This window comes from Psittacula echo (assembly GCF_963264785.1).
Source record: "Psittacula echo genome assembly, chromosome: 29".
NCBI lineage: Eukaryota > Metazoa > Chordata > Aves > Psittaciformes > Psittacidae > Psittacula > Psittacula echo.
In genome coordinates, this window is record NC_137764.1 from 1,197,359 (window position 1) to 1,220,041 (window position 22,683).

General features: G+C 59.7%; 2 protein-coding genes across 6 annotated transcripts in view; both read right to left on the minus strand.

Annotated features, from left to right (window-relative positions):
• Positions 1-13,475, minus strand: part of CLIP3 (CAP-Gly domain containing linker protein 3) — a 28,572-nt gene extending 15,097 nt beyond the window's left edge. For 4 of the 5 annotated variants that reach the window (XR_013958602.1, XR_013958603.1, XM_080636100.1 and 1 more), the window contains exons 1-6: positions 13,399-13,475; positions 10,778-10,957; positions 9,255-9,394; positions 7,570-7,663; positions 7,338-7,499; positions 2,067-2,185 (exon numbers count right to left, since the gene is read on the minus strand). Coding sequence is in view for 3 of the 5 variants with exons in the window: in XM_080636100.1 (XP_080492226.1) it covers positions 2,067-2,185; positions 7,338-7,499; positions 7,570-7,663; positions 9,255-9,394; positions 10,778-10,957; positions 13,399-13,435 (732 nt within the window). In the remaining 2 variants the exon portion in view is untranslated. Of the gene's footprint in view, positions 1-2,066; positions 2,186-7,337; positions 7,500-7,569; positions 7,664-9,254; positions 9,395-10,777; positions 10,958-11,212; positions 11,245-13,398 lie in introns of those variants that run through there. The other variant, XM_080636101.1, reaches the window with a different exon arrangement.
• A 6,146-nt stretch (positions 13,476-19,621) lies between these two features.
• Positions 19,622-22,618, minus strand: POLR2I (RNA polymerase II subunit I). The gene is made up of 6 exons (XM_080635976.1): positions 22,523-22,618; positions 21,700-21,754; positions 21,432-21,505; positions 20,952-21,026; positions 19,862-19,913; positions 19,622-19,779 (listed from the first exon to the last, which is right to left on the minus strand). The coding sequence occupies exons 1-6, from the start codon at positions 22,594-22,596 to the stop codon at positions 19,717-19,719; spliced, it is 393 nt and encodes a 130-aa protein (XP_080492102.1). The 5' UTR covers positions 22,597-22,618; the 3' UTR covers positions 19,622-19,716.
• Between the last annotated feature and the right edge of the window lie 65 nt (positions 22,619-22,683).

Sequence of the window (22,683 nt, forward strand, 5' to 3'; positions counted from 1 at the left end):
AGCACTGCTATAGCACCTATAGACACTATGGGCTCTACAGCACTCCTATAGCGCCTATAGACACTATGGGCCCTGCAGCACTCCTGGAGCACCTATAGACACTATGGGCCCTGCAGCACTCCTAGAGCACCTATAGACACTATGGGCCCTGCAGCACTCCTGGAGCACCTATAGACACTATGGGCCCTGCAGCACTCCTAGAGCACCTATAGACACTATGGGCCCTGCAGCACTCCTAGAGCACCTATAGACACTATGGGCCCTGCAGCACTCCTAGAGCACCTATAGACACTATGGGCCCTGCAGCACTCCTAGAGCACCTATAGACACTATGGGCCCTGCAGCACTGCTATAGCACCTATAGACACTATGGGCTCTACAGCACTCCTATAGCGCCTATAGACACTATGGGCCCTGCAGCACTCCTATAGCGCCTATAGACACTATGGGCCCTGCAGCACTCCTAGAGCACCTATAGACACTATGGGCCCTGCAGCACTCCTAGAGCACCTATAGACACTATGGGCCCTGCAGCACTCCTAGAGCACCTATAGACACTATGGGCCCTACAGCACTCCTATAGCACCTATAGACACTATGGGCTCTACAGCACTCCTATAGCGCCTATAGACCCTATGGGCCCTGCAGCACTCCTAGAGCACCTATAGACACTATGGGCCCTGCAGCACTCCTGGAGCACCTATAGACACTATGGGCCCTGCAGCACTCCTACAGCACCTATAGACACTATGGGCCCTGCAGCACTCCTAGAGCACCTATAGACACTATGGGCCCTACAGCACTCCTATAGCACCTATAGACACTATGGACCCTACAGCACTTATAGACACTATGGACCCCACAGCACCTATAGATCCTATGGACCCTATAGCACCTCTAGATCCTACGGACTGTACAGCAACCCTATAGGCACTATAGCCCCACAGTGCCTACAGACACTATGGACCCTATACGCACTATAGCCCCACAGCGCCTACAGACACTATGGACCCCATAGCACCTATAGACACCATGGACCCTATAGGCACTATAGCCTCACAGACACTGTGGACCCTATAGCACCTATAGATACTATGGACCCTATAGGCACTATAGCCCCACAGCACCTACAGACACCATGGACCCTATAGGCACTATAGCCCTACAGTGCCAATAGACACTACGGACCCTACAGCCACTATAGCCCCTACAGCGCCTAGAGACACTATGGACCCTATAGCCACCATAACCCTTATAGACACTATGGATCCCAAGGCACTCCTATAGCCCCTGCAGCACCTATACCCCTATAGACACTATGGACCCTATAGCCCCTACAGATCCTACAAACGCTACAGACCCTATAGTGCCTATAACCCCTGTAGACACTATGGACACTATATACCCTATAGCCACTATAACCCGTATAGCACCTACAGCGCCTATAGACACTATGGACCCTATAGATCCTACAGACACTACAGACCCTATAGTGCCTATAACCCCTATAGACACTATGGACCCCATAGACACTATAATCCCTACAGCGCCTGCAAACACTATGGACCCTATAACCAGTATAACCCCTATGGTGCCTACAGTGCCTATAGACACTATACACCCTACAGCCACTATAATCTCTGTAGCTCCTACAGACACTATGGATCCTATAGACATTATATAGACATCATAGGCCCCATAGCCCTGTAGACCCTGTAGACTCTATAGCCCCCGTAGTGTCTATAGGCACCATAGCCCTTGTAAATCCTATAGACACCATAGCCCCTATAGATCCTATAGACACTACAGACCCTACAGCATCTATAAGCCCTATAAACCCTACAGACACCGTAGACTCTACAGCGCCTATAGACACTACGGGCCCTAAAGCACTCCTATAGCACCTATAGCCCCACAGACCCTATAGCCCCCCGCAGCTCCTATAGCCCGTATACCCACTATAGATGCTATATCCCCTACAGCCCCTTATAGTCCTCATATCCCCTATAGCTCCTATGGCGCCTATAGCCCCGTGCACCCCCCCCGACACCCCACGGCCCCCATACCCGCAGCGCAGGGTCTGCCCCATGCTCCAGGAGGCAGCGCACGGCGCCCAGGCACAGGTTGGAGGCGGCGATGTGCAGCGCGGTGCCGTGGCTGAAGTCACTGCAGGTCGAGTGCAGCACTGGGGGGAACAGAGCCCTGGGCATGGGGCCTGGGCCCATGGGGGCACCCCAATGTCCTTACCCCTATGGGACCCCACGGCCTGGGCCCATGGGGGCACCCCAATGTCCTTACCCCTATGGGACCCCACGGCCTGGGCCCATGGGGGCACCCCAATGTCCTTACCCCTATGGGACCCCACGGCCTGGGCCCATGGGGGCACCCCAATCTCCTTACCCCTATGGGACCCCACGGCCTGGGCCCATGGGGGCACCCCAATGTCCTTACCCCTATGGGACCCCACGGCCTGGGCCCATGGGGGCACCCCAATCTCCTTACCCCTATGGGACCCCACGGCCTGGGCCCATGGGGGCACCCCAATGTCCTTACCCCTATGGGACCCCACGGCCTGGGCCCATGGGGGCACCCCAATGTCCTTACCCCTATGGGACCCCACGGCCTGGGCCCATGGGGGCACCCCAATGTCCTTACCCCTATGGGACCCCACGGCCTGGGCCCATGGGGGCACCCCAATGTCCTTACCCCTATGGGACCCCACGGCCTGGGCCCATGGGGGCACCCCAATGTCCTTACCCCTATGGGACCCCACGGCCTGGGCCCATGGGGGCACCCCAATGTCCTTACCCCTATGGGACCCCACGGCCTGGGCCCATGGGGGCACCCCAATCTCCTTACCCCTATGGGACCCCAATGTCCTGTCCCAATGGAACCCAATGTCCTTCCCTTGGGTACCCCCATCTCTTATCCCCATGCCCCCAATGCCCTGTATCCCCTATGGGACCCCCATGCCCTGTCCCCACTGAACCCCAATGTCCTGCCCCATGCCCCCCAATGCCCTGTATCCCCCATGGGACCCCCATGCCCTGTCCCCATTGAACCCCAATGTCCTGCCCCATGCCCCCCAATGCCCTGTATCCCCCATGGGACCCCCATGCCCTGTCCCCATTGAACCCCAATGTCCTGCCCCATGCCCCCCAATGCCCTGTATCCCCCATGGGACCCCCATGCCCTGTCCCCATTGAACCCCGATATCCTGCCCCATGCCCCCCAATGCCCTGTATCCCCTGGGGGTCCCCCATTGAGGCCAATGTCCTGCCCCATGCCCCCCAATGCCCTGTATCCCCTGTGGGTCCCCCATGCCCTGTCCCCACTGAACCCCAATGTCCTGCCCCATGCCCCCCAGTGCCCTGTATCCCCTGGGGGTCCCCCACTGAACCCCAATGTCCTGCCCCTTGCCCCCCAGTCCCCTGTATCCTCTGTAGGTCCCCCACTGAACCCCAATGTCCTGCCCCTTGCCCCCCAGTGCCCTGTATCCCCTGTAGGTCCCCCATTGAACCCCAATGTCCTGCCCCATGCCCCCCAATGCCCTGTATCCCCTGTAGGTCCCCCACTGAACCCCAATGTCCTGCCCCATGCCCCCCAATGCCCTGTATCCCCTGTAGGTCCCCCACTGAACCCCAATGTCCTGCCCCATGCCCCCCAATGCCCTGTATCCCCTGTAGGTCCCCCATTGAACCCCAATGTCCTGCCCCTTGCCCCCCAGTGCCCTGTATCCCCTGTGGGTCCCCCACTGAACCCCAATGTCCTGCCCCTTGCCCCCCAATGCCCTGTATCCCCTGTAGGTCCCCCACTGAACCCCAATGTCCTGCCCCTTGCCCCCCATGCCCTGTATCCCCTGTAGGTCCCCCACTGAACCCCAATGTCCTGCCCCTTGCCCCCCACTGCCCTGTATCCCCTGTAGGTCCCCCACTGAACCCCAATGTCCTGCCCCTTGCCCCCCAATGCCCTGTATCCCCTGTAGGTCCCCCATTGAACCCCAATGTCCTGCCCCTTGCCCCCCAGTGCCCTGTATCCCCTGTGGGTCCCCCATTGAACCCCAATGTCCTGCCCCATGCCCCCCAATGCCCTGTATCCCCTGTAGGTCCCCCATTGAACCCCAATGTCCTGCCCCTTGCCCCCCAGTGCCCTGTATCCCCTGTGGGTCCCCCATTGAACCCCAATGTCCTGCCCCATGCCCCCCAATGCCCTGTATCCCCTGTGGGTCCCCCATTGAACCCCAATGTCCTGCCCCATGCCCCCCAATGCCCTGTATCCCCTGTGGGTCCCCCATTGAACCCCAATGTCCTGCCCCTTGCCCCCCAATGCCCTGTATCCCCTGGGGGTCCCCCACTGAACCCCAATGTCCTGCCCCATGCCCCCCAATGCCCTGTATCCCCTGTAGGTCCCCCATTGAACCCCAATGCCCTGCCCCATGCCCCCCAATGCCCTGTATCCCCCATGGGACCCCCATGCCCTGTCCCCATTGAACCCCAATGTCCTGCCCCATGCCCCCCAATGCCCTGTATCCCCCATGGGACCCCCATGCCCTGTCCCCATTGAACCCCGATATCCTGCCCCATGCCCCCCAATGCCCTGTATCCCCTGGGGGTCCCCCATTGAGGCCAATGTCCTGCCCCATGCCTCCCAATGCCCTGTATCCCCTGTGGGTCCCCCATGCCCTGTCCCCACTGAACCCCAATGTCCTGCCCCATGCCCCCCATGCCCTGTATCCCCTGGGGGTCCCCCACTGAACCCCAATGTCCTGCCCCTTGCCCCCCAGTGCCCTGTATCCCCTGTAGGTCCCCCACTGAACCCCAATGTCCTGCCCCTTGCCCCCCATGCCCTGTATCCCCTGGGGGTCCCCCACTGAACCCCAATGTCCTGCCCCTTGCACCCCAGTGCCCTGTATCCCCTGTAGGTCCCCCACTGAACCCCAATGTCCTGCCCCATGCCCCCCAATGCCCTGTATCCCCTGTAGGTCCCCCATTGAACCCCAATGTCCTGCCCCTTGCCCCCCAGTGCCCTGTATCCCCTGTGGGTCCCCCATTGAACCCCAATGTCCTGCCCCTTGCCCCCCAGTGCCCTGTATCCCCTGTAGGTCCCCCACTGAACCCCAATGTCCTGCCCCATGCCCCCCAGTGCCCTGTATCCCCTGTAGGTCCCCCATTGAACCCCAATGTCCTGCCCCATGCCCCCCAATGCCCTGTATCCCCTGTGGGTCCCCCATTGAACCCCAATGTCCTGCCCCTTGCCCCCCAATGCCCTGTATCCCCTGGGGGTCCCCCACTGAACCCCAATGTCCTGCCCCATGCCCCCCAATGCCCTGTATCCCCTGTAGGTCCCCCATTGAACCCCAATGTCCTGCCCCATGCCCCCCAATGCCCTGTATCCCCCATGGGACCCCCATTGAACCCCAATGTCCTGCCCCATGCCCCCCAATGCCCTGTATCCCCTGGGGGTCCCCCATTGAGGCCAATGTCCTGCCCCTTGCCCCCCAGTGCCCTGTATCCCCTGGGGGTCCCCCACTGAACCCCAATGTCCTGCCCCATGCCCCCCAATGCCCTGTATCCCCTGTAGGTCCCCCACTGAACCCCAATGTCCTGCCCCTTGCCCCCCAGTGCCCTGTATCCCCTGTAGGTCCCCCACTGAACCCCAATGTCCTGCCCCATGCCCCCCAATGCCCTGTATCCCCTGTAGGTCCCCCACTGAACCCCAATGTCCTGCCCCTTGCCCCCCAATGCCCTGTATCCCCTGTAGGTCCCCCACTGAACCCCAATGTCCTGCCCCTTGCCCCCCAATGCCCTGTATCCCCTGTAGGTCCCCCATTGAACCCCAATGTCCTGCCCCTTGCCCCCCAGTGCCCTGTATCCCCTGGGGGTCCCCCACTGAACCCCAATGTCCTGCCCCTTGCCCCCCAGTGCCCTGTATCCCCTGTAGGTCCCCCACTGAACCCCAATGTCCTGCCCCTTGCCCCCCAATGCCCTGTATCCCCTGTAGGTCCCCCACTGAACCCCAATGTCCTGCCCCTTGCCCCCCAATGCCCTGTATCCCCTGTAGGTCCCCCATTGAACCCCAATGTCCTGCCCCTTGCCCCCCAGTGCCCTGTATCCCCTGTAGGTCCCCCATTGAACCCCAATGTCCTGCCCCATGCCCCCCAGTGCCCTGTATCCCCTGTAGGTCCCCCACTGAACCCCAATGTCCTGCCCCTTGCCCCCCAATGCCCTGTATCCCCTGTAGGTCCCCCACTGAACCCCAATGTCCTGCCTCTTGCCCCCCAATGCCCTGTATCCCCTGTAGGTCCCCCATTGAACCCCAATGTCCTGCCCCATGCCCCCCAATGCCCTGTATCCCCTGTAGGTCCCCCACTGAACCCCAATGTCCTGCCTCTTGCCCCCCAATGCCCTGTATCCCCTGTAGGTCCCCCACTGAACCCCAATGTCCTGCCCCATGCCCCCCAGTGCCCTGTATCCCCTGGGGGTCCCCCACTGAACCCCAATGTCCTGCCCCTTGCCCCCCAGTGCCCTGTATCCCCTGTGGGTCCCCCATTGAACCCCAATGTCCTGCCCCTTGCCCCCCAGTGCCCTGTATCCCCTGTGGGTCCCCCATTGAACCCCAATGTCCTGCCCCATGCCCCCCAATGCCCTGTATCCCCTGTAGGTCCCCCACTGAACCCCAATGTCCTGCCCCTTGCCCCCCAGTGCCCTGTATCCCCTGGGGGTCCCCCATTGAACCCCAATGTCCTGCCCCATGCCCCCCAGTGCCCTGTATCCCCTGTAGGTCCCCCATTGAACCCCAATGTCCTGCCCCATGCCCCCCAATGCCCTGTATCCCCTGTAGGTCCCCCATTGAACCCCAATGTCCTGCCCCATGCCCCCCAATGCCCTGTATCCCCTGTAGGTCCCCCACTGAACCCCAATGTCCTGCCCCATGCCCCCCAGTGCCCTGTATCCCCTGTAGGTCCCCCATTGAACCCCAATGTCCTGCCCCTTGCCCCCCAGTGCCCTGTATCCCCTGTAGGTCCCCCATTGAACCCCAATGTCCTGCCCCTTGCCCCCCAGTGCCCTGTATCCCCTGTGGGTCCCCCACTGAACCCCAATGTCCTGCCCCATGCCCCCCAGTGCCCTGTATCCCCTGTAGGTCCCCCATTGAACCCCAATGTCCTGCCCCTTGCCCCCCAGTGCCCTGTATCCCCTGTAGGTCCCCCATTGAACCCCAATGTCCTGCCCCTTGCCCCCCAGTGCCCTGTATCCCCTGTAGGTCCCCCATTGAACCCCAATGTCCTGCCCCATGCCCCCCAGTGCCCTGTATCCCCCGTGGGACCCCCCTGCCCTCACCTCGGGGCGCCGCTGCCCGCAGCAGGGTGCGGATGAGCTCGGGGACGTCGAAGTAGGCGGCGTAGTGCAGGGCGTTCATGTGGGTCCAGCGGCTGCGCAGGGTCACGTCCCCCCCCAGCGCCAGCAGGCGCGTGGACAGGCGGACGGCGGCCGCCGGGTCCCCTGTGGGGAGATGGGGAGCGTGGCTACGGGGCCGTGGGGCGCGGGGCCGTGGGGCGCGGGGGGCACGTACCCACGCCGTGGGCGCCGGCCTTGCAGGCGTAGTGCAGCAGCGTCATGTCCGTGAGGCCGTCGCGGTCGTTGACGTGGCAGCCGCGGCGCAGGATCTGCCCCCGTTACACACCCGTTACACACCCGTTACACACCCGTTACACACCCGTTACACACCGGTTACACACCCGTTACACATCCGTTACACATCCGTTACACACCCGTTACACACCCGTTACACATCCGTTACACACCCGTTACACACCCGTTACACACCGGTTACACATCCATTACACATCCATTACACACCCGTTACACATCCATTACACACCCGTTACACATCCGTTACACACCCGTTACACACCCGTTACACACCCGTTACACATCCGTTACACACCCGTTACACACCCGTTACACATCCGTTACACACCGGTTATACATCCGTTACACACCCCTTACATCCCAGTTACATCCCAGCTACAGACCGGTTACACACCCGTTACACATCCATTACACATCCATTACACACCAGTTACACACCGGTTGTACATCCGTTACACGCTGGTTACACATCAGTCACACACCAGTTACACACCAGTTACACATTGGCTACACACCAGTTACACACCTGTTACACACCGGTTACACATCAGTTACACACCAGTTATACATACATTACACACCGCTTACACACCCGTTACACACCGGTTACACACCCATTACACACCGGTTACATCCCAGTTACACACTGGTTACACACCAGTTACATCCCAGTTACACACCGGTTACAACAGTAACAGCACAACAACTATAACACCCTGACCACACATAACACCCCATAGCCCCCCACAGCCCCCTGCGCCCCATAGCCCCCCACAGCCCCCTGCGCCCCATAGCCCCCCACAGCCCCCTGCGCCCCATAGCCCCCCACAGCCCCCTGTCCTCCATAGCCTCCCACAGCCCCCTGCACCCCATACCCCCCTACAGCCCCCTGCGCCCCATAGCCCCCCACAGCCCCCTGCGCCCCATAGCACCCCACAGCCCCCTGTCCTCCATAGCCTCCCACAGCCCCCTGCACCCCATACCCCCCTACAGCCCCCTGCGCCCCATAGACCCCACAGCCCCCTGCGCCCCATAGCCCCCCACAGCACCCTGCACCCCATACCCCCCTACAGCCCCCTGCGCCCCATAGCCCCCCACAGCCCCCTGCACCCCATACCCCCCTACAGCCCCCTGCGCCCCATAGCCCCCTGCGCCCCATAGCACCCCACAGCACCCTGCACCCCATACCCCCCTACAGCCCCCTGCGCCCCATATCCCCCCCCAGCCCCCCGGCACCCCATAGCCCCCCACAGCCCCCTGCACCCCATAACCCCCCCAGCCCCCTGCGTCCCATACCCCCCCCACCCCCCTGCGTCCCATACCACCCCACAGCCCCCTGCGCCCCATAGCCCCCCACAGCCCCCTGCGCCCCATAGCCCCCCCCAGCCCCCTGCGCCCCATACCCCCCCCCAGCCCCCTGTGCCCCATAGCCCCCCACAGCCCCCTGCGCCCCATAGCCCCCCACAGCCCCCTGCGCCCCATAGCACCCCACAGCCCCCTGCACCCCATACCCCCCCACAGCCCCCTGCGCCCCATAGCCCCCCACAGCCCCCTGCGCCCCATAGCCCCCCACAGCCCCCTGCGCCCCATAGCCCCCCACAGCACCTCGTTGCCGATGAGGTCCACGTTGTGCTGCACCTGGGGCACCCACTGGCGCAGGATGGCGAAGAGCTGCGGCACCGTGGTGCTGGGGTCCAGCAGGATCTCCCGGCACGCAGCATCGTTGGGGTCGAAGAACGTGAAGGCTGGGGCGGGGGGGACACACACATAAGGGGGGGGGGGGAATAGAGGGGGTACCCCACGGTGCACAACCCCATAGCAGCCATCAGAGAATCCCCACTCGAAGCCCTATAGGGGTCCTTTGCCATGGGGGGGGTGTCTCTGTCCCTATAGGAGGACACCCCACGGTGCACAACCCCATAGCAGCCATCAGAGAATCCCCACTCGCAGCCCTATAGGGGTCCTTTGCCATGGGGGGGGTGTCTCTGTCCCTATAGGAGGATACCCCACGGTGCACAACCCCATAGCAGCCATCAGAGAATCCCCACTCGCAGCCCTATAGGGGTCCTTTGCCATGGGGGGGGTGTCTCTGTGACAAAGAGGGGGGGTCCCTGTCCCCATTGAGCCCCGTTGTATCTGGGGGGGGGGGCCCGGTCCCCATTGTTTCTGGGGGGGGGTTCATGTCCCATTATGCCTATGGGGGGGGTCCTTGTCCCCATTGAGCCCCATTATGGCTATGGGGGGGGGGTCCTGCTCCCCATTATGGGGGGGGTCCATGCCCCCATTGTGTCTATGGGGGGGGGTCCCTGTCCCCGTTAGGCCCCGTTAAGGCCCGGTCCTCCCCATGGGGGGGGTCCCTGTCCCCATTGTGTCTATGGGGGGGGGGTCCCTGTCCCCGTTAGGCCCCGTTAAGGCCCGGTCCTCCCCGTGGGGGGGGTCCCTGTCCCCATTGTCCCTATGGGAGGGGGGGTCCCTGTCCCCGTTAGGCCCCGTTAAGGCCCGGTCCTCCCCGTGGGGGGGGTCCCTGTCCCCGTTAGGCCCCGTTAAGGCCCGGTCCTCCCTGTGGGGGGGGTCCCTGTCCCCGTTAGGCCCCGTTAAGGCCCGGTCCTCCCCATGGGGGGGGTCCCTGTCCCCATTGTGCCTATGGGAGGGGGGGTCCCTGTCCCCGTTAGGCCCCGTTAAGGCCCGGTCCTCCCCATGGGGGGGGTCCCTGTCCCCATTGTCCCTATGGGGGGGGGGGTCCCTGTCCCCGTTAGGCCCCGTTAAGGCCCGGTCCTCCCCGTGGGGGGGGTCCCTGTCCCCATTGTCCCTATGGGGGGGGGGTCCCTGTCCCCGTTAGGCCCCGTTAAGGCCCGGTCCTCCCCGTGGGGGGGGTCCCTGTCCCCATTGTCCCTATGGGGGGGGGGTCCCTGTCCCCGTTAGGCCCCGTTAAGGCCCGGTCCTCCCCGTGGGGGGGGTCCCTGTCCCCATTGTGTCTATGGGAGGGGGTCCCTGTCCCCGTTAGGCCCCGTTAAGGCCCGGTCCTCCCCGTGGGGGGGGTCCCTGTCCCCATTGTCCCTATGGGAGGGGGGGTCCCTGTCCCCGTTAGGCCCCGTTAAGGCCCGGTCCTCCCCATGGGGGGCCCTCACCGTAGTCCTTGGGCAGCGGCGCGGGCGCTGCCGGGTGCACCACGGGCCTCTTGCGGCGCTCCCCGGTGTCCACGGGGGGGTCCACGGGGGGGGCACTGGACGAGGGCTCCGCGGGGGGGTCCGCTGTCCCCCCCCCCCCCGCCGGGGGGTCCCCGCGCTCCTTCGTCATGGCGGCGGCCTCTGAGGAGAGGGGGGGGCCTTGGAGCCGGGACCGGGATGGGGCGAACCAACGGGATAAGGGGGGGGGACACACAGGGGCTGGGGATGCGGTGGGGGTGGTCCCGTTTGATGCCGGTTCACCCCGTTTGGTCTCGTTCGATCCCGTTTAATCCCGGTTCACCCCGTGGGGTCCCATTCGATTCCGTTTTATCCCGTTTGGTCCCGGTTTATCCCGGTGTTCCCCCCCAACCCCCCCCCGCCCCCCAAAATCGGTACCTGCCGGAGACGCGGCCGGGCGGATGGGCGCAGCGCAATGCGCATGCGCGGAAGGAGAGGGGCGGGGCTTGGAGGGGAGCGGAGGGGCGGGGCTATAGGGGAGGGTGTACGGGGCTATAGGGGACAGTGTATGAGGCTGTAAGGGATGGATTATGGCTCCTATAGGGGATAGCTTGTGGAGATATAGGGGAGGGTGCATGGGGCTATAGGGGACAGTGTATATAAGTATAGATATATATATATGTGTATATATATACAAGTATATATAGGTATATATAGTGTATGGACAGGTTATAACGGATGGATTATGGGGCTATAGGGGATGGTGTATGGGGATGTAGGGGAGGGTGTATGGGGCTAGAGGGGATGGATTATGGGGATATAGGGGACGGTATATGGGAATATAGGGAATGGATTATGGGGCTATAGGGGACTGTGTATGGGGGCTATAGGGGATGGTGTATGGGAATATAGGGGATGGATTATGGGCTATAGGGGACAGTGTATGGGGATATAGGGGACTGTGTATGGGGGCTATAGGGGATGGTGTATGGGAATATAGGGGACTGTGTATGGGGGCTATAGGGGATGGTGTATGGGAATATAGGGAATGGATTATGGGGCTATAGGGGACAGTGTATGGGGATATAGGGGACTGTGTATGGGGGCTATAGGGGATGGTGTATGGGAATATAGGGGACTGTGTATGGGGGCTATAGGGGATGGTGTATGGGAATATAGGGGACTGTGTATGGGGGCTATAGGGGATGGTGTATGGGAATATAGGGAATGGATTATGGGGGCTATAGGGGATGGTGTATGGGAATATAGGGAATGGATTATGGGGCTATAGGGGACGGTGTATGGGGATATAGGGGACTGTGTATGGGGGCTATAGGGGATGGTGTATGGGGGCTATAGGGGGTGGTGTATGGGGATATAGGGGACTGTGTATGGGGGCTATAGGGGATGGTGTATGGGGATATAGGGGACTGTGTATGGGGGCTATAGGGGATGGTGTATGGGAATATAGGGGACTGTGTATGGGGGCTATAGGGGGTGGTGTATGGGAATATAGGGAATGGATTATGGGGCTATAGGGGACGGTGTATGGGGATATAGGGGACTCTGTATGGGGGCTATAGGGGATGGTGTATGGGGGCTATAGGGGGTGGTGTATGGGGATATAGGGGACTGCGTATGGGGGCTATAGGGGATGGTGTATGGGAATATAGGGGACTGTGTATGGGGGCTATAGGGGATGGTGTATGGGAATATAGGGAATGGATTATGGGGCTATAGGGGATGGTGTATGGGAATATATTGGACTGTGTATGGGGGCTATAGGGGATGGTGTATGGGGATATAGGGGATGGATTATGGGGCTATAGGGGATGGTGTATGGGAATATAGGGGACTGTGTATGGGGGCTATAGGGGATGGTGTATGGGGATATAGGGGATGGATTATGGGGCTATAGGGGATGGTGTATGGGAATATAGGGAATGGATTATGGGGCTATAGGGGACGGTGTATGGGAATATATTGGACTGTGTATGGGGGCTATAGGGGATGGTGTATGGGGATATAGGGGATGGATTATGGGGCTATAGAGGATGGTGTATGTGGATATAGGGGATGGCGTACGGGGATATAGGGACGGGGTATGGGGTCCCTAGAGGGGATAGTGTATGGGGCTATAGGGGATGGATTATGGAGCTATGGGGGATGGAATATGGGGCTATAGGAAATGGTGTATGGGGGCTATAGAGGGTGGTGTATCGGGTCTATAGGGGATGGAGTATGGGGTCCATAGGCGATGTGGGATATGAGTGCTATAGGTAACGGGGAATACAGGGCTACAAGGATAAACAAGGCAGGGGATAGGGGCCTATAGGAGGCAGGGTACCTGAGGTATAGGGCTATAGGGAACACAGCGGACAGTGCGCATGGTGGCTATAAGGGACAGGGGTTATAGGTGCCATAGCAGATGGGGAGCATAGGCCTATAGAGGATGGGGGATATGGGGCTATAGGAGATGGGGTCTATAGGGAGTCTATAGGAGCTGGCACTTGCACACAGGGCCATGGAGAGCAGCCCCAAGGGGGCTGGGGAAGGACCTATGGCCCCCATAGGTTCAGCCCCCCTATAGGAACCCATAGGAGGAAGCACCCTCAGCCACTCACCTCCTCCATCCTTTATTAAAGCCATAGGGGGGGGCATCCCCACCCCATAGAGCACCAACGGGGGCACCCCTATAGGGCGCCCGTCCCCTATGGAGGGGTCAGGGCTGCTCCGGGCTGCTCCATGGGGTCCCCTCCGGAGGGGGCTCCGCAGGGATCGGGGGGGCCCCGGCCTCCTCCTCCTCCTCTTCCTCCTCGTCCTCAGGGCAGGCGATGGCAGCGGGGGGCAGCGGGGGCGCCGGCTGCAGGGAGGGCAATGGGGGGCACCATGGGGCAGGACATGGGGGTCCCCAAGGGATAAGGACATGGGGGGCCCTATGGAATAAGGACATTGGGGTTCCTATGGAATAAGGACATTGGGGTCCCTATTGAATGAAGACATTGAGGCCCTCATGGAATTAGGATATTGGCATCCCCATGGAATAAGGGCATTGGGGTCCCTATGGCCATACATTGGGGTCCCTATGGAATAAGAGCATTGGAGCCCCCATGGAATTAGAACATTGGGGTCCCTATGGACAAGGCATTGGGATCCCTATGGAATTAGGACATTGGGGGTCCCCATGGACAGGACATTGGGGTCCCTATGGGATTAGGACATTGGGGTCCCTATGGAATAAGGACATTGGGGTCCCTATGGAATAAGGAATTAGGGGTCCCCTATGGACAGGGCACTGGGGTCCCTATGGACAGGACATTGGGATCTCTATGGAATAAGGACATTGGGGTTCCTATGGCCATACATTGGGATCCCTATGGAATAAGGGCATTGGGGTTCCTATGGCCATACATTGGGATCCCTATGGATAAGGACATTGGGGTCCCTATGGGATAAGGACATTGGGGTCCCTATGGCCATACATTAGGGTCCCTATGGATAAGGACATTGGGGTCCCTACGGATAAGGACATTGGGGTCCCTACGGAATAAGGACATTGTGGTCCCTATGGATAAGGACATTGGGGTCCCTACGGAATAAGGACATTGTGGTCCCTATGGATAAGGACATTGGGGTCCCTATGGGATAAGGACATTGGGGTCCCTATGAATAAGGACATTGGGGTCCCTATGGATAAGGACATTGTGGTCCCTATGGATAAGGACATTGGGGTCCCTATGGCCATACGTTAGGGTCCCTATGAATAAGGACATTGTGGTCCCTATGGATAAGGACATTGGGGTCCCTATGGGATAAGGACATTGGGGTCCCTATGAATAAGGACATTGGGGTCCCTATGGATAAGGACATTGTGGTCCCTATGGATAAGGACATTGGGGTCCCTATGAATAAGGACATTGTGGTCCCTATGGATAAGGACATTGGGGTCCCTATGGGATAAGGACATTGGGGTCCCTATGAATAAGGACATTGGGGTCCCTATGAATAAGGACATTGGGGTCCCTATGGGATAAGGACATTGGGGTCCCTATGGATAAGGACATTGTGGTCCCTATGGATAAGGACATTGGGGTCCCTATGGGATAAGGACATTGGGGTCCCTATGAATAAGGACATTGGGGTCCCTATGGATAAGGACATTGTGGTCCCTATGGATAAGGACATTGGGGTCCCTACGGAATAAGGACATTGGGGTCCCTATGGCCATACGTTAGGGTCCCCATGGGATAAGGACATTGGGGTCCCTATGAATAAGGACATTGGGGTCCCTATGGATAAGGACATTGTGGTCCCTATGGATAAGGACATTGGGGTCCCTATGGATAAGGACATTGTGGTCCCTATGGATAAGGACATTGGGGTCCCTATGGGATAAGGACATTGGGGTCCCTATGAATAAGGACATTGGGGTCCCTATGGGATAAGGACATTGGGGTCCCTATGGATAAGGACATTGTGGTCCCTATGGATAAGGACATTGGGGTCCCTATGGGATAAGGACATTGGGGTCCCTATGAATAAGGACATTGGGGTCCCTATGGATAAGGACATTGTGGTCCCTATGGATAAGGACATTGGGGTCCCTACGGAATAAGGACATTGGGGTCCCTATGGCCATACGTTAGGGTCCCTATGGGATAAGGACATTGGGGTCCCTATGAATAAGGACATTGGGGTCCCTATGGATAAGGACATTGGGGTCCCTATGGATAAGGACATTGGGGTCCCTATGGAATAAGGACATTGTGGTCCCTACGGAATAAGGACATTGGGGTCCCTATGGATAAGGACATTGGGGTCCCTATGGCCATACGTTAGGGTCCCTATGGATAAGGACATTGGGGTCCCTATGGATAAGGACATTGGGGTCCCTATGGAATAAGGACATTGGGGTCCCTATGGATAAGGACATTGGGGTCCCTATGGCCATACGTTAGGGTCCCTATGGGATAAGGACATTGGGGTCCCTATGGCCATACATTGGTGCCCCCCCAGCTGCCCCCCCGGTCCCCATCCCCACACCTTACCCCTACGGGGCCTCCCGGCCCGCGCAGGCTCCGCACCAGGGCCTCCATGGCCTCCACGCGTGCGCGGTGGCGCCGGCGCCGCTGCTGCAGCGCCTTCAGCTTCCTCTGCAGCGCCCGGGCCAGCGCCGCCAGCTCCCGGGTGCTCAGCGCCAGCGGCGCCGCGGCCGGATGAGGCCCGGCCTCCACGGCGGGGCCCGGCGGGGCCCGCGCCGGCTCCGGACCGGGGGTGCTGGGAGGGCGCTGGGCCTGGGGGGAACGGCGGAAACGGGCGGAAACGGCGGGTTTACCCCAAAAACGCCCTCGGGTGCTTGGAGGGGGGGGGGGCCTGACCCGGGCGGGGAGCGCGGGGACCCCAAAGAGCTCCTGAGCGCGCCGGGCGCTGCGCGAGCACCTCCGGGATGAGGCTGCCCCCCCCCTCCCCGGGGCGTTTGGGTTCCCCCCTTAGTGGCGTTTGAGAGCGTTTGGGCCCTCCCAGGAGCGTTTGAGACCCCCCCGGGAGCGTTTGGGCCCGCCCAGGGGCGTTTGGGTCCTCCCAGAAGCGTTTGGGACCCACCCGGGAGCGTTTGGGCCCGCCCAGGGGCGTTTGGGTCCTCCCAGAAGCGTTTGGGACCCACCCGGGAGCGTTTGGGCCCGCCCAGCGGCGTTTGGGGCCCCCCTAGGGGTCGTTTGGGCCTTCTCAGAGGCGTTTGGGCCCTCCCCCCCCCGGGGGCTTTTGGCCTCTCCCAGACGCGTTTGGGACCCCCCGGGGGCGTTTGGGTCGTCCTAGGGGTGTTTGGGAGCGTTTGGGCCCTCGCAGGCAGCGTTTGGGCACTCCCAGGGCCGTTTCGAACCATTCTGAACCCCTTGGGGCTCTCCCAAGGCTGTTTGAGGCCATTTTAACCCCTTCCAGGCCCGTTCTGCCCCGGCGCTGCTGCCTCACCGGGGCCCGGCAGGGGGCGATGCTGAGCACGGGGCCGGGCCGCAGGCGCCAAGCGCAGGGGGGGGCCCCGCGGTCGCTGCAGAGGCGCCGGGAGAGCGCCCGGGGCTGCGGCCCCATCCCCTGCGGGACCGGAACGGGAATGGGGAACCTGCGGGGAGAGCAACGGCGTCAGAGCCATAGAGAGAGCATCCGGATACAGCACCCATAGAGAGAGCATCCGGATACAGCACCCATAGAGAGAGCATCCGGATACAGCACCCATAGAGAGAGCATCCGGATACAGCACCCATAGAGAGAGAGCATCCGGATACAGCACCCAGAGAGAGAGCATCCGGATACAGCACCCAGAGAGAGCACTCAGCACCCATAGAGAGCACCCATAGAGAGCATCCGGATACAGCACCCACAGAGAGCACCCTCAGAGCATCCGGATACAGCACCCATAGAGAGCACTCAGCACCCATAGAGAGCACCCACAGAGCATCCGGATACAGCACCCATAGAGAGCACCCACAGAGCATCCGGATACAGCACCCATAGAGAGAGCATCCGGATACAGCACCCATAGAGAGAGAGAATCCGGATACAGCACCCAGAGAGAGAGAGCATCCGGATACAGCACCCATAGAGAGCACTCAGCACCCATAGAGAGCACCCATAGAGAGCATCCGGATACAGCACCCATAGAGAGCACTCAGCACCCATAGAGAGCACCCACAGAGCATCCGGATACAGCACCCATAGAGAGCACTCAGCACCCATAGAGAGCACCCACAGAACATCCGGATACAGCACCCATAGAGAGCACCCACAGAGCATCCGGATACAGCACCCACAGAGAGCCCCCAGCACCCATAGAGAGCACCCACAGAGCATCCGGATACAGCACCCACAGAGAGCCCCCAGCACCCATAGAGAGCACCCACAGAGCATCCGGATACAGCACCCACAGAGAGCCCCCAGCACCCACAGAGAGCACCCACAGAGCATCTGGATACAGCACCCACAGAGAGCCCCCAGCACCCATAGAGAGCACCCACAGAGCATCCGGATACAGCACCCACAGAGAGCCCCCAGCACCCATAGAGAGCACCCACAGAGCATCCGGATACAGCACCCACAGAGAGCCCCCAGCACCCATAGAGAGCACCCACAGAGCATCCGGATACAGCACCCACAGAGAGCACCCAGCACCCATAGAGAGCACCCACAGAGCATCCGGATACAGCACCCACAGAGAGCCCCCAGCACCCATAGAGAGCACCCACAGAGCATCCGGATACAGCACCCATAGAGAGCACCCACAGAGCATCCGGATACAGCACCCACAGAGAGCCCCCAGCACCCACAGAGAGCACCCACAGAGCATCCGGATACAGCACCCACAGAGAGCACCCAGCACCCGTTACAGGTCCCCGTTACCGGTAGCCGCCGCCTCTCGCCGCTGCCCGGCCGCGTTTGAGCACTGGGGAGCGCGGCGGGACTTGGGCATCCCCGGCGCACGCTGTTACGTCACGCGGCGGGCGCAGCGTGTTGCGTCATCACGCAGCGCCGTTGCCGTAGCAACGCGTGGGGCTTCATGGCAACGGGAAAACCCGCATGCGCACCCTCGCTGGAACGGGAGGCGTCCCGTTGCTGCCAACGTTAAGAACGTTCTTATCCCGTTGCTCCCAACGTTAGGAACGTTCTTATCCCGTTGCTCCCAACGTTAAGAACGTTCTTATCCCGTTGCTCCCAACGTTAAGAAGGTTCATATCCCGTTGGCCCCAACGCCGTTAATAACCGGCGCTGCCCGAAGTGCGGCCGCGGGACTCGAACCCTTGGACCCGGCCTGGGTGCGGAGGGAGAACGGGAGGCGTGGCCAAGCGCCGCCCCGCCCCTCTCTTTGCCGAGCTCGGCGTTGATTGGTCGATAGCAGCGGGGCGGAGCCTAACCCCGCGGCGCCGCGCTGCTATTGGTGGGGGCGACGGGTGACGTGAGCGCTCCTGGGGGGGCCGGTTTGATTCCTTATGGATACGCTGGAATGTGCCCGTGGGAATGCTGCTGGGAATGGGCTGGTGCGGGATGGGAACACCCCCGCCATCCCTTCCACCTCCTCCATGAGGGAATTCTCCAACTTTGAACCATTTTGGGGGGGATTTTAGGGAATTCTCCAACTCTGAACCATTTCGGGGGGGATTTTAGGGAATTCTCCAACTCTGAACTATTTTGGGGGGGATTTTAGGGAATTCTCCAACTTTCCACCATTTTGGGGGTGATTTTAGGGAATTCTCCAACTTTGCCCCATTTTTGGGGGGGATTTTAGGGAATTCTCCAACTTTGAACCATTTTGGTTTGGGATTTCAGGGAATTCTCCAACTTTCAACCATTTTGGGGGGGATTTTAGGGAATTCTCCAACTTTGAACCATTTTTGGGTGGAATTTTAGGGAATTCTCCAACTTTGAACCATTTTTGGATGGAATTTTAGGGAATTTTCCAACTTTGAACCATTTTGGGTGGGATTTTAGGGAATTCTCCAACTTTGAACCATTTTGGGTTGGGATTTTAGGGAATTCTCCAACTTTGAACCATTTTGGGTTGGGATTTTAGGGAATTCTCCAACTTTAAGCCATTTTTGGGTGGGATTTTAGTGAATTCTCCAATTCTGACTTATTTTGGTTGGGATTTTAGGGAATTCTCCAACTTTGCCCCATTTTGGGCAGTGTTGGAGGGCTCAGATGGGACGAACCCGGACCCCGCCTGGATCCCAGCCCCATATCCAGGGCTGGATTTGGTCCCCAATGGCACATTTTGGGGTACCAGGGCTGTGATTTGGGCCCCAATGGGACCCCCCCATCACCACCCACACCCCACGACCACCAGCACCCGTTTTTGCCCATAACAACCATTATTGTCCCCAAAACAGCCCCCAGCGCCTGGGGGGGGCCTGGGACAGGGGTTTTGGGGTGACGGCCCCAAGGGGGGGGGTTTGGGGTCACTCGGTCCAGCGGTGGCCGCAGTGGGGCGCGGTGCAGACGTAGTAGAGCCTCATGGCGTCCTGGGGGGGGAACGACACAGGGGTTATGGGGGGTAAGGGGGGGACATGGGGACAGTTTGGGGGGGTCGGGGGGGGCCCTCACCTCGGCTCTGGCGCTGTGGGACTGGAAGAAGACGGCTTCTTTGTGGCCGCACCTATGGGGGGGGCAGCAAGGGGATGGGGGGCAGCAAGGAGGGGGGAATAAAAGGGCATGGGGAGGCATAAAGGGGATGGGGGCATCAAGGGGATGGGGGGGACAATGGGGATGGGGGGCATTAAAGGGGATGAGGGGCAGAAAGGGGAGAGGGGGTCACAAAGGGGATGGGGGGCATTAAGGGGATGGGGGGGCAGAAAGGGGATGGAGGGGCAGAAAGGGGATGGGGGGGCAGAAAGGGGATGGGGGGGCAGAAAGGGGATGGGGGGGCAGAAAGGGGATGGAGGGGCAGAAAGGGGATGGAGGGGCAGAAAGGGGATGGGGGGGCAGAAAGGGGATGGAGGGGCAGAAAGGGGATGGGGGGACAATGGGAATAGGGGGGCAGAAAGGGGATGGAAGGCATTAAGGGAGTGGTGGGACAGAAAGGAGATGGGGGGGCATTAAGGGGATGGGGGGGCAGAAAGGGGATGAGGGGGCAGAAAGGGGACAGGGGGTCACAAAGGGGATGGGGGGCATTAAGGGAGTGGTGGGACAGAAAGGAGATGGGGGGGCCATCAAGGGGATGGGGGGGCAGAAAAGGGATGGGGAGGCATTAAGGGGATGGGGGGACAATGGGGATAGAGGGCATTAAGGGGATGGGGGGGACAATGGGGATGGGGGGGCATTAAAGGGGATGGGGGGACAATGGGGATAGGGGGCATTAAGGGGATGGGGGGGACAATGGGGATGGGGGGGCATTAAAGGGGATGGGGGGCAGAAAGGGGATGAGAGGCAGAAAGGGGAGAGGGGTTACAAAGGGGACAGGGGGGCATTAAGGGAGTGGTGGGGCAGAAAGGAGATGGGGGGGCATTAAGGGGATGGGGGGCAGAAAGGAGATGGGGGGCATTAAGGGGATGGGGGGCAGAAAGGGGAGAGGGGTTACAAAGGGGACAGGGGGGCATTAAGGGAGTGGTGGGGCAGAAAGGAGATGGGGGGCATCAAGGGGATGGGGGGGTCCCCAACACCCCCTTTTGTGGGGGGGTCCCCGATGTGCCCTCACTTCTGGCAGGGGTGATCCTCGGTGCGGGGCAATGTGGGGTCCTGCGACACGTCCGCAATGATCTGGGTGAGCTCACTGCGAGGGGGGGAGTTACCTCATTCATTACCTCATTAATTAACTTATTACCTCATTCATTACCTCATTAATTAGCACCCCCATTAATTATCCAGTAAGTCCCCCTCACTTTATTGCCCCGTATTGTCTCCCTTCCCCCCCTCAATCCCACTTCTCCACTGCCCCAATTACCCCTTTCCTAATGACCCTCATTAATTACTCTCTATTAATGCTATTAACCCCCAACAACTGATCTCTGTTAATTACCCCCATTGACTGCCCTCTTCCCCTCTTCTCCTCTCCCCTTGTCCATAACTTCATTATACTCCTATTGATGACGCTACGAAGGAGCTCCCCCAAGCAGCCCATCACCATTAATGGTCCCTATTAATGAGCCCCAATTAACAAGCTCATTAATGAACTTACTCCACTTCATGGGTGATCTTGTTGACGTAGATGCAGCTGTTGTCGGCCTCTTGCTGGTAATCACAGTTGCGGCACTGGGGGCAAAGGGGGGGGGGCATAAACTGGTCCCAGCAGCAAACTGGGCCCCATAAGGTTCTATAGGGAGGCACTGGGGGGGGGTTCTCCCATTGTCACACTGGGACTGGTCCCTATAACCCCCCTCCCATTGCTATATGGACCTGGGGGGGGCTGCATCCCATTGGGATCAGTGCGGGGGGGGGGCACTCACAGCGTAGAGCAGGATCCGGTTCTCCTTGTCCTCCTTGGGGTACAGCATGTTGTTGCTGGGGGGGGGGAAAGGGGGTTATATGGGGGGTATATAGGCGTATATGGGGGCAAAAGGGGGTATAGGAGGTATGTAGGATGGATATAGAGTGTGTGTGGGGGGTATATAGGCGTATACGGGGGCATAAAGGGGTATAGAAGGTATATAGGGGGCATGCAGGCTATATATAGGGTGCATATGGAGAATATATGGGGGCATAAGGGAGTATAAGAGGTATATAGGGGGTATGTAATGATATAGAGAAAGTATATGGGAGTATATTGGGGGTATAGCAGGGGTATATAGGTGCATATGGGGTACATTGGGGACGTATAGGCACATATAGGAGTATAGGGGAGTGAGTATATAAGGACATATAGCAGTATAAGAGACATATACGGGGTATATGGGGAGTATATAGGCATATATAAGGGTATATGGAGTATATATGGAACATGTAAGATCATATCGAGGCTATATGGGGACCTATAGCGGGTAATAGGAAATATACAGAAGCATGTAGAAATACATACTGGTATATGAAAAGCACATGGGGTATAGATAGCGTATATAGGTGTATATAGGGGTACACAGGGAATGTATGGTCGTATATGGCCTGTATATGGTTGGTATACGGAGCTACATAGGAGTTTATAGGGCATGCATAGCGAGTATACAACGAATATATCGAACCAAATAAGGGACGTACAGCATGTATATAAGGGGTCTATAGGGTGTATATAGGGGACATATAGGGCACGTATGGGGTCTATGGGGCTCCCCTCACCACTCCTGACAGAACCGGATCCCCACGAAGCCCGGCTCGTAGGCCCCGTCCGTCTCCATGGCGGCGCCGCGCATGCGCACAGGACCCACAACGGCGGCCGCGCAGGGACACACCACGGGAGACAGCGCGAACGGCGGCCTCCGTAGCCCCGCCCCTCTCCT